At 46.1% G+C, this 12670-nt stretch overlaps 1 protein-coding gene across 1 annotated transcript in view; it reads right to left on the reverse strand.

Moving 5' to 3' along the window:
• Nucleotides 1-12670, reverse strand: part of LOC120540540 (myocardial zonula adherens protein-like) — a 129264-nt gene that overhangs the window by 78617 nt on the left and 37977 nt on the right. The window contains exons 4-6 of the mRNA XM_039771377.1: nucleotides 11945-12103; nucleotides 9366-9458; nucleotides 2323-2436 (exon numbers count right to left, since the gene is read on the reverse strand). Coding sequence (XP_039627311.1) covers nucleotides 2323-2436; nucleotides 9366-9458; nucleotides 11945-12103 — 366 coding nt within the window. The remainder of the gene's footprint in view (nucleotides 1-2322; nucleotides 2437-9365; nucleotides 9459-11944; nucleotides 12104-12670) is intronic.

The raw sequence follows: 12670 nt of genomic DNA on the forward strand, positions 1-12670 counted from the left end.
TCTTCCTGTTTTATGTTTGTTTTTCTCTTTTTGGTTATTTCTGTTTTGGAATTATTGTATTTATGTAATTCTTTCTAATATTGTTATGTTTATTGTTTAATATTTATATATTATGTATTTATGCCCTTTACTTAATGCTTCTTATTTCTTTGGTTTCTGTAGGTAGAACCATAAGAGGTGGGACCACCAGCCTTTATATTTCAGGGTGAAGTATAGACCCCTCAGAGATTTACTGTATTATAACCACTTGAGAATGTGAAAGGTGCTATACAAATAAAATTCATTATTATTATTATCCATCCATTTTCTAACCCATCCATCCATCCATTTTCTAACCCGCTGAATCCAAATACAGGGTCACGGGGGCCTGCTGGAGCCAATCCCAGCCAACACAGGGCACAAGGCAGGAACCAATCCTGGGCAGGATGCCAACCCACCACAGGACACACACAAACACACCCACACACCAAGCACACACTAAGGCCAATTTAGAACCTCCAATCCACCTAACCTGCATGTCTTTGGACTGTGGGAGGAAACCCATGCAGACACGGGAAGAACATGCAAACTCCATTGCAGGGAGGACCCGGGATGTGAACCCAGGTCTCCTAACTGCAAGGCAGCAGCGCTACCACTGCACCACTGTGCCGCCCTATTATTATTATTATTATTATTATTATTATTATTATTATTATCCATCCATCCATTTTCCAACCCGTTGAATCCGAACACAGGGTCACAGGGGTCTGCCGGAGCCAATCCCAGCCAACACAGGGCGCAAGGCAGGAACCAATCCCGGGCAGGCGCCGACCCACTGCAGGACACACACACCAAGCACACATTAGGGACAATTTAGAATTGCCAGTCCACCTAACCTGCATGTCTTTGGACTGTGGGAGGAAACCGGAGTACCCAGAGGAAACCTATTATTATTATTATTATTATTAAGAGTTGCTGAGTGGGGCAGGTTTTGTTTGGGTTTTTATTGTATTCTTGCCTCCGAATTGAAGGTTTGGACTTGTTTGTCTTGGGTTGCTTCTTTAACCCTTAAACCGCCACATACTTGGGGATTATGCACCCCTGGATGCCAAATACTTTTTTAGCTACACTTTTTAAGTAAACATCACAATTCACAAAGAAAATGTGAAATTTTAATGGAACACGTACTTTTTTTAATGCAAAGAGCATCACAATTACTGTAACACTTATCATTTTACACACTGCAAATTAACTGTAAAAACTATAAAAAAAACTGCTGCAACAATCTATTATTATATGTTCAAGGTGCAGCTGATGCCATTGATGAAATTCAGTAAATCACCGAGCCAACTATGCTTGAACTGGCTGCATGCAGACACACAGAGGTAAACGCTGATGATTGCAGGCTCATCTAGTGCAGCGGCCGAATCCCAGAGACAGTGGTGCTGCAGTTCTGTTGGGGCCAGCAGTGATCGTGAGCTGGCTGCTCAATGAATATACGGCACTGGCTGATCAGCTCCGGCGTGCTGCCAAATTGCTCTGTGAAGCAAAAATAGCCAGGTGCGGAGTTCAATGAATGTACATCACTGAATATACTCGGCTCTGGCGTGCTGGCAAATTGCACTGGAAACCGACTCTAGCTGGTTGCTGCGTTCTACGAATGTACTTTCCCGAATATACTTGGCTCTGGCATGCTGGCAGATTGCATTGGGAACCAACTATAGCCGGTTCAGGTGGTTTAAGGGTTAAGACACCTTTTTTCCTATTTTGAAAACTAATTCCTGATTTATAAAGATACAGTACTTCATTTGCCTTTGTCTTCTCAAGCCATAGGTTTACAGTAATCCTCCTCCTGAGGTGTATTTTTATGTATTGTGAGCACTTGAAGTACTTTTGAACTTTTAAAAGCCCCAGCTCCATTTTGGGATGTGTAGGCCTATAAGCCAGCCTTTTGAGTTTGAGAACAGCCTGCCTGTGCTGAGGCCTGTTTCTAGGCAGACCAGTGGTGTACCTACAGTACTTGAGTTTAGGTTCATGTTTGAGGTCTACACCCCTTTTAGCCATTTTGTGGTACTACACCACAACAAACAGGAGGTGGTCTGAAGGTCTTAACGATGTCAGCAAACAAGCCTCATTTTACAAGAAGAGCTCTAAAGCACAGATAGATAGCATGCTGGATTATTTTGGCTGGATTATCTACCATTATGTGTATGCAAATTGTAGGAGATTTTGCATACTGAATGTTAAGGTCAAAAGTAAAATCTTTAGAAGTATACAAAGGACTGGCATAACTTATGAAGAACTGAACTGTGAGGATTCTGGTCAGGTTTTAATGTCACTCACCTGCAAGTCCAGTGTCACCGTGGACAGAGCGCTGTTCATCTGGCTGTAGCTGTCAAGGGCTGCCGATTTCACTTTTGCTTCATGTTGCCAGACCTGTTGCTGTGTATTGGCGACCTGTGTAGGGTGAAGGCAGAATGAGAAGCTCCATCTGATGCAGTTCAGTCTGAGGGAATGGGCATAAGTGACCTTTGGTTTTATGATTTATTGACAAGGCTGGTATATTGCTTATAATTGTTAGGGTCAAAAAAAAAATTCAGCTCATGTCTGTCCAGCCTCTGATATCAAAGGCATTGCATTGAGGGGAGCCAACTTTAAACCAATTAGGTGCCATTTTCTATGAGATACATGTTCCCTTTGGAAAAAATAGGACTTTAGGTAACTTCGGAACTTGAGATGGTGTCTTTTGGAAAAATGAGGTGAATAGGATTGACAAACTTTGTTGGGCTAAATGACCTGTCCTTGTCAAGACTGTTCTAATGTTTTTAAAAAAAAGAGAGATCAGTGTGTGAGAATATTGGCATCTTAATGTGCCACGCCAAGCTCCATCTACTTTATACAAGTGACAGTGACAGTGAGCTCCTCCCTGTAGGTCTCAAGTCATAACATAACATAAAAAGCATCAACCTGCTTAAACCAGTTAATACGGCTGCAAGGCAGAAACTACCTCTGGAACTGGTGTATTCATGCATGTGGGGACAATTCGGAATTGTCAATTCAACTCACCTGCATATCTTTGGGGATATAAAAGCAAAAGCAGGGCGCCTAGAAGAACACTCACTCTGACACCAGGAACACATGCAGACTCCACACAGACAAGAGCTGAGCGTGCGATTTCAGCCCAAGGTGCTGGATCCGTGGGGCAGAAGCACCAGCCACCTCAGCACCCGAGGCCTCAATTCCTTATTCACAATTCATTAAGTAGCTTCAACTTTAAATGATGAATCCTGTGTATATTCTCTCTCCTGCATTTATCACCGTTCACGACTTTCGCACGTCTCTCAGGTAAAAATTACATTCTGTAATTATCTTGATGGCATACATGGGAGAAATTCTAATTATGATTCTTATAAATAAAGGTGAAAGTAAATTGGGGAAAATAACCAGGCACAGTATAACAGAAAAAATGACTCATTAATGAACTGATTCATTCAGTGTTTTATTTATGAAGTGTTTTAATAAAGCTCTACATAAAAGAAAGCTTGATGACCTAACAATTGCTTCAAAACACCCTGTTAAGATAGTACTATATAAAACAAAGATAGGGCAAATAATTTAATTGTAAAGTCCCTTTGAATGGTAACATAATGTTGTCAAACATGCCTAATCCAATTCAGGAGCTCAGGGGCAGAGCCTATCCTGGGGGTTTAGGTGTGAGTCAGGAAACATGTCAGCCCATTGCAGTACACCATGGACAGTTCAGAGTTGTCAATTAACCTAACATGAGCACCACTGGGATATGAGAGGGAAACCTGAAGAAAAAGCCACGGAGAATGTTCAGAACTGGTCGTAGGATTTACACTGAGGATGCTGGAGCCATGGAGCAGCAGTACTAGCGACTAATCTATCTATCTATCTATCTATATATATATATATATATATATATATATATATATATATATATATATATATTGTGACGGACAGCCGGGTCCCATGCCCAGCCGGGACGCCTCTGCTGCATACGTCCCGGGGGAGCCACCATGGACTGTGCAATACCTTCCCTGGGGCGCCTGGGGGCAGTCTCCCTGGCCGTGGGTCCTTCCTCAGTCTCCCCCGTGGCTTCATGGGACATGGAGTCCACCACAGCCTGGTTGGGAGATGGGGTGGCCGCTAGGGGGTGCTGGGGAGAGCCAGCTGCGACATCGGATGACTTACCAGCCCCACCCGGAGGTGCAATTAAGGCCAGCTGGTCAGACACCTGGAGCACTTCTGGGTGGGCTATAAAGCAGGCAACCTCCCTCCATTCGGGGAAAGAATCGGGAGGAAGAGGACGAGGTTGCCTGGGAGGAGTGGTGGTGGCAGAGAGGGTTGTGAAGAATTGTGCTTTGGAACTGTGTTGGGCCTGTGGGACACGGGGAAGACGTGCCCCTCGGCTGAAGGAAAAAAGAATAAAGCCTGTGTGTTTTATACACGTGCCTCTGCGTGGTCTGTGCCGGGTCGGGCGCTATATAGCGCCTTTTACAACTGGCATAGCCGGCAGGATAGAGCGGTGCAGGTAAGCGAAGCCAGTACCGCAGAGAAAAGGGGGCGGGACGCATCGGCAGCGATGTTGATCAGTACTGCCTGTCAGGCGGACCCGCCCACCACACAAGAGGCTGCTGCAATGACTGACAGCGGGGCGAACGAGCGTGCGGGGAGGCAGCAGGTGGAAACCGGCTGCCAAACAACCCGCCCGACCGCCAGCGCCGGTCTTGCGGCAGTCCAAAGGGACGCAGGCGGTGCGGGGTCCCTCCTTTTCCCATAGGGGGACTCAGACCGCCAGTGCGTCCCAAAGAAAGAGGAGGAACCGGGAGAGAAAACCTGAACCTCCTTACAGGATGCAGTGTATGCCTGACGGCTTGGGGCCGCAGGAGGGCTGCACTGCAGAGGGGCGGATCTGTCACGGGCCCTCCTCGGTGGGGGCGAAGGGGCAGAGGTTCCCTGCCTGCTTCCACTCACTTCGGGGCCGTACTGGAGGGGGTCGGCTATGTTATAACTGTGGCCGCGGTGGCCATTTCTGGCGGTGTTGTCCCGAAGGACGTCGGGGCAACGCCCCCAGACCTGTTCTTTATGTTTCCTTAGGGCGCAGCCGCGGAACCAAGGATACCGACTCCCCATCCTGGAGAAGAGCGGCCCTTGCGGGGCAGGCCGATGAGCCCCACAAGCCTCATCTGAGGGAGGGGCAGTGTGACGGACAGGCGCCCCGGGGAAGGTATTGCATGGTCCATGGTGGCTGCCCCGGGACGTATGCAGCAGAGGCGTCCCGGCCGGGCATGGGACCCGGCTGTCCGTTACAATATATATATATAAATATATATATATATATATATATATATATATATATATATATATATATATATATAAACATCTACGCGTGGAAGTGTGTCTGTCTGTCTGTCTGTCCGGCCCGGAAGTGTGAGGCTACAGCATGAAGCGCAAAGAAAGCAACTCTGTCGCCAAAGTGAAACCACCGCAGCTTATAGACAAGCGAGGCGAGCACATTGGCAAAATGAAATCTCAGAGGAGAGAAGAACTTGCTTAGCTGCTGACAGACAATGGAGGAGAGCATGTCAGCAAAATGAAACTGATGAGGAGCCGCTAATACACACCCGATGCAACTGATTGATTGAAGTGCCAGAATCCATGGTTTCTAGGAACATCTGGGCTTTTTACACCATGGGCTTATACAGCTAGTATATGTATAAAATGCTAAGGTCTTTCCACCTGTCACGAGAATCCTTGCAAACTACAGGGGCTTGAACCTTGATCGCAGAGGCCACTTAGGTGACAAAGAACACCATAATAGAAAGAAAAAGGAAAAGAAGAGGGGCGCATTCTGCATAGCATCAAGTGTAGGATACAGGAAGCAAGATAGACAAAGATGGTGTGGTCCATGGCCGGCCATTTATCCCGGCCAATACCCCCAGGCCACCAGAGGGAGCCCTCCCTGTGATATGGAGATGCCCCAAATTCCAGCAGGGCATCATGGACTATGGAGTTTTCCTGTAAAGCCCTGCTGGATAACGTCGGGACCACCAGGGGTCGCTGCAGGGAGACCCAGGGAGTACTATTTGCCCTACGCCCCGGAAGTACGTCCGAGTCACATGGACAGGAGGAATGACGTACTTCCGGGGTGAAGAAAAGGACTTTTTATCTGACCTGGAAGTGATAAGGAATCATGGACTGAAGGGTTGGAAACACTTCTGGATCAGGGAATATAAAAGGACTGTGGGAACTCCCAGACGGCGAGCTGAGCTGGGTGGAAGGGTGGCAAAAAAAGAAACGTCCTCTGACTTTCAACTGTTTTTACTTTCAGTAAACTTAATGTGTAAATATTTGTATGAACACTAAAAGAGTCAACACCATAAGACATAAACTAAAAATGTTTCACAATGTGTCCCTGAATGAAGGGAGGCTCAAAATCAAAAGTACCAGTCAGTATCTGGTGTGGCCACCAGCTGCTTGAAGTACTGCAGTGCATCTCCTCCTCATGGACTGGACCAGATTTGTCAGTTCTTGCTGTGAGATGTTACCCCACTCTTCCACCAAGGCACCTGCAAGTTCCTGGACATTTCTGGGGGAATGGCTCTAGCCATCGATCCAAATCGATCCCGCTCCAGGGTACAGGCCTCGGTGTAACGCTCATTCCTTCGACGATAAACACAATCCGTCCATCACCCTGGTGAGACAAAACCGTGACTCATCAGTGAAGAGCACTTTTTGCCACTCCTGTCTGGTCCAGCGAAGGTGGGTTTGTGCCCATAGGCGGCGTTGTTGCTGGTGATGTCTGGTAAGGACCTGCCTTACAACAGGCCTACAAGCCCTCAGTCCAGCCTCTCTCAGCCTATTGCGGACAGTCTGAGCACTGATGGAGGGATTGTGTGTTCCTGGTGTGACTCGGGCAGTTGTTGTGGCCATCCTGTACCTGTCACGCAGGTGTGATATTCGGATGTACCGATCCTGTGCAGGTGTTGTTACACGTGGTCTTCCACTGCGAGGATGATCAGCTGTCCTTCCTGTCTCCCTGTAGCGCTGTCTTAGGCGTCTCACAGTGCGGGCATGGTAATTTATTCAGCAGTCCTCATGCCTCCCTGCAGCATGCCTAATGCACGTTCACGCAGATGAGCAGGGACCCTGGGCATCTTTCACAGTCGGTAGACAAGTCTCTTTAGTGTCCTGCGTTTTTAGAACTGTGACCTTAAATGCCTACTTTCTGTAAGCTGTTAAGGTCTTAACGACCATTCCACAGGTGCATGTTAATTAATTGATTATGGTTAATTGAACATGCATGGAAAACATTGTTTAAACCCTTTACAATGAAGATCTGTAAAGTTATTTGGATTTTTAAAACATTATTGTTGAAATACACAGTCCTGAAAAAGGGACGTTTCTTTTTTTGCTGAGTATATATTGTGGCAAGTGGCTGGGGGTGGTACCCAGCCGGGACGCCCAGAAGGACCGGAGGAGGGATTACGCCTCCTCCAGACCACAAAGGGGCGACCGCCCTGGTGGCTTTGGGGACCATGGGAATAGTTTTTAAGCTCAAACCTATAGGGGCCCGTGGTCACCGCCAGGGGGTACCCGAATGCCTGAGGAGCCCTGGCCCTCAGCACTTCCACTACACACAGAAGTGCTGGGAAGAATACCAGGGACACCCGGAGTGCTTCCGGGTGCGCAGCCGGTACTTCCGCCACACTGGGGAGTGCTGGCGGAGGTTAATCGGGAGGCACCTGGAGCACATCCGGGTGATTATAAAAGGGGCCGCCTCCTTCCATTCGATGGCTGGAGTCGGGTGGAAGAGGACGGAGCTCAAAGGAGAGGAGTGGAGGCAGTCAAGACTGAGGGTGTTTGGTGCTGAGGCACTGGGGTGTGTGGCACAACTGTATATAATAGTTGTAAATAAACATGTGTGGTGATTCAAACGATGTCTGCCTGTCTGTGTCCGGGCTGTTTCCCCAAATGGCATTCGGGCACCCCCTGGCGGTGACCACGGGCCACTATAGGGTTGAGCTTCTAAGCTCTGTTCTCCATGGTCCCCAAAGCTACCAGGGCGGTCGCCCCCTCATGGTCTGGAGGAGGCGTAATCCCTCCTCCTGTCCTTCTGGGCGTCCCGGCTGGGTACCACCCTCAGCTGCTTGCCACAGTATACACACAGAGCATGCAGTATTTCATAAATATGGAAAGGAAACCCACAGTACCTGGTGAAGTATCTATGCAGACACGGGGAGAACATTCAATCTGTACACAGACCATCATTACTATTCCTGTTAGAAATCTCCTATGTGTGCGTTCTGATTGTAACAATGCTTGCTATTTGTTGTCTCTTGTCTTATCTTTCTTGCCTCTCTCTAACAGTGCCCTAAGGTTTGCATTTCCTGCTGAAAATAAATTTTCTTTCGGGATGATAAAAGCCTACCTAACCTAACCTAAAAACAGCATGGAACATTTGTATATTGTAGCTATAATTATTCTTTAATTTTTTTCAGATTCATGCACCTAAATTCCTAGATACCAGAAGAGAGCAAAATGGAAAATGTTGCAGACATCGCTGAACAAGGGTTATGGATAGAGGACCAAGGAGTATCTCAGGTACACTAATGTGTGTTTTCTATTAAATATGATGAAAATATGTAGTTTGCATCTGTAAGTAAGAATTTTCACTGTACTCTTTGCTCTTGGAAGTGCTACCAGTACAATTACAGGGTGTGGGATTTGAACCAAAGACCACTACAGAGCTAAGCACTGTACCACCACGCTGCCCACTTCCAGATATAAAATAAAGACTAAGTGACTTGTGAAGCTTTGTGAAGCACTTCAGGGTGGTGGACTGATTTGCTGTGTAAATTGTCTAGCGTGCAAGGTGCTTTATCAAAGATCAGTACCTTGTTTGAACAACTGATCTGTAAAACATTTTGGGATGGCATTCGCCATGAAAGTTGCTACAGACTATAAAGATCCACAGGCAGATTGACATGAGACAGAGCTCACAGTGAAAGGTGATATATAAATAAAGAATTCATTCCTCATTTGTTTTAATTTCCCATAATCCACTTATGGTCAACAAACCTTGTGTTTCTTAGACCTCCTGCTGTCAGCATTTGCTCCATTCCTATCAGGATGAAGTCTAAGAAATACACACAGAACTGATCCACACAAATAATGTGAGGAAACGCTGACCTCTCGGCTTAATAAGCAGACTGCACATGTGACACTGAAGACCCCTCTGTGTGTTGGTTTCATTGCACTCCCACTAGACTTTACACTCCAACTTTAATCCTCAAAACCTGATGATATGATCGGCACTGAGAAGCCCGTTTCAGAAGCTCTACAAAAACACGTCCACTTACTCGAATTTCGTTAGACAGCTGTTGTAATTTCTGCTGCATCCCTCCAAATTCTCCATAAATCCTTTCGCTGACTTTTTCCAAAGAGTTCCTGACCTTCGGGAGAGACAAGAACAGAGAGAGCTCCTTAAGAAAACACAGACTTTGCCTCAGCGAGAGTACAGATTCCAAATGTCATGGTCAGAACTCACTGGACATAGACCTTGTTCTTTTATTTACTGAGCCATAGTGCCATTTTTTTCCCCCGCCCTCTCATGCCTACTGCTGTTTTGTCTACTAGTATTTTATCATAGGGACTTACAACTCAGTGGCTGGCCTGGAGCTGTGGCAGATAGGGAACGGCCAAGCTCGCATATATAGCGCGTAAAAGTGTAAAAATCGATCAAGAAATAAAAGAGTTGTAGTTGAAAATAATTAAGTGGCATGGTTTTTTGGCCCACGGTGTAGTGTGCTGCCGATTAATTCAGTCAACAACAGACCAGCAGCAGTCAGTCTCCCGGCTCCCACTAAGACTGAGCACAGTGGACTGGGAGGAGTCTGCACTCTGCAGCGCACGAATGGCGGGACGGGGCAGACTTCATTAACGTCTGTCAGACAACGGCTTTGAACAGCAACTTGAAATTGCAATACGTCAGTCTGTTGCATCCACATTATCTGTGCAAAGAAACTTGCCATCACAGAATGATGACAAGAAACTGGATGCGTCAGTAAAAGCTGAAATGGCGGTGTTTCAGAGCAACGGCAAGCGCGGGCGTTGTTTAGAACAAGTGTATCCGTATCTGATGACTGTGCCACCTACTTCAGTGGAGGCAGAGCGTGCTTTCTCAGCGGCTGGCGTACCCTACACGTGGACGACTGCACGCTCAACACGTTGTGCTTTCTATGCTTTTATTACCACAACTAACTAGATACATGTACTTACAGTATATGACAGCATGAACTGCTTGTAGATAAGGTTAGTCTTTTATTGGTGTCAACATATTGCAGTAGTTTTATTAAAAATAAGTGTCGGTCGTTCTAAAACTATTATACCGTGTGAGATGCCCGTGAACTGTGTCATCCCCGGGAGTCCGGGATTCCCGGTAATGACATGCGGGATTCCCAAATTCCCAGGAATGAATAAACCCGTCCGGGAATGGATTCCCTAGTAGCAGAGGATTCTGGGTATTTAGCAGGGCACTGTCATAAATTATGCTAAGTTTGTAGGCAAAATTTTATGTGGTTCCCCAAGAAATATGGGGGACCACTAGAGCAGGGGTGTCGAACTCCCGGCCTGGAGGGCTGCAGGTTTTAATTAGTGACCTGTTTTTGCTGCTAATTAACTTCTTTTGAATTCATATTAATTGACTTGCTCTTAAAGACTTAGACCCTTTAATTCAGGGGTGTCGAACTCCCGGCCTGGAGGGCCGCAGCGGCTGCAGGTTTTCATTCTAACCCTTTTCCTAGTCAGTGATCAGTTTTCACTGCTAATTAACTTAATTTCCCTTCATTTTAATAGCCCTGTTTTTAAGGATCCGGCCCTCTGAATTGATTGATTTCTTCATTAAATGACAGCCAAACAGAAATGAGATGTGAAACGAGCCAACAGATGACCATCTAAACTGGGATTTCAAACTCCAACCAGTCTCTTAATGAGAAGCCGATTCTTGCTGTTAATTAATCCCGTTATTTAATTCCACAGCTTGTTGCTGCTCTCATTCTGCCACAGCAGACATTTCCAAAACTGTTGATTTTTCTGACCTTCACGCTTCTTTATTTTCAGATATTGTGTAATGGGCACAGGTTAGATGGTCATGTGGCAGCTTGTTTTGTGTCCCATTATTGCTTGGCTGCTAGTTAAGGAAAAAGAGACAACTAAGGAGCCTGGGTCAAGATAATTAAAACTAAGGCAAAAGGAATTAATTAGCAGCCAAAACTGGTTATTAATGAAGAAGATGGTTAGAATGAAAACCTGCAGCCACTGCGGCCCTCCAGAACCAGAGTTCGACACCCGTGCACTAGAGGACACACTCCTGATAATGGTGGTACAGGGATAAATTGTCGAGGACTCCAGGCTAAGTCAAAGGTCCAGCGTGTTAGCATGTGGTCAGTTATATTTTCTTTTTAATTTTGGTAAAGTCAAAGAGCTCATGGACTTTGCTGTGAATGTAAAGGCAGCAGGGATGAAGTGGACCCAAAGTGCTCCCTTAAACCATTCCCTCTGGAGATGTCTATGGTTATCAAAAGGTTATAATCTGCTGGGTCACACTGAGCTCCGAATCAGGAGCAAGTGGATGGAGGGATGGCCTACAGTATAGGAGGAAAGGAACAGGAAAGTGCAGATAAAAGGACATTGTGATGTTGTCTATTTGGACTTTCCCTCAACTTTTGAAGCTTACTTTAGTGTTTTGAGTATCTACACACTCTAATGAATGGAAAGCACTGCCACATATAATGCTGGCATTGGTTTCTTCTGGGTTTGACAAAAATGCAGGACTATCCCAACAGATGTACAGTATGATAATGGAAAGGCATCCTGGCTCAGAAAAAGGGCCAAACTGGATTCAAGATTAAAAATTGAAAAAGGTGGGATACCCCCATACCTCCTTAATATACTCCATGTCTTCCTTCACCTGGTTCACAGACCACTGGTACACAAGCACTTCGCTCTGGTTCTCCGTGTCTGGCCGGCGTACCACCCCATAGACCACACTTCGCTTTGACTTCTCGGCTGGCACTCTGGACGCCGCTGTGGATAGATGCTGAAAGAGGAGCACAAGATAAGAACAAAGGAGATTAGCATCATCTTGGAGTTGGTGTTAAGGTGAGCCCGGCTGAGGTTACCCACTAAGTGGCTGTCATGTTTGAGTAATATGGCGCTGGGTTGCAGTTACTGTTAACAGGTCAAGGATCAGCATGGAACTCATCTGAAGAGCTAGACATTGAGAGAGTGGCATGGCAGCAGCAGTTTCCCCTCAGATTGCCAAGGGCACCCAGAGCTCTTCTGTCTCCATCCCACTTCTATTTTTGTTTTTTATCCTTTCCAAGGTTGCTTTGCTACCAGTGCTATGGGGTTGCAAATGAGACAAACAGGCTCAGAAATTGGATGGACAGACAAATGATCTAAAATCCATGTTGGTTTGGTAAGCAGCACTCTGCAGCAATGCAAGTGTGACACAAGACGTGGGGGCAGTTCATCGTATTCATTATTCATAGGCATGAAATATAAATAGAATATACAATTAGATATGTAAGAACAATCTCATTTATATTTGATGAGGTGTATGGATTACTTATTTCTAATATTTTCTTACCTGGCCTAACCTAGA

This window comes from Polypterus senegalus, chromosome 12 (assembly GCF_016835505.1).
Source record: "Polypterus senegalus isolate Bchr_013 chromosome 12, ASM1683550v1, whole genome shotgun sequence".
NCBI lineage: Eukaryota > Metazoa > Chordata > Cladistia > Polypteriformes > Polypteridae > Polypterus > Polypterus senegalus.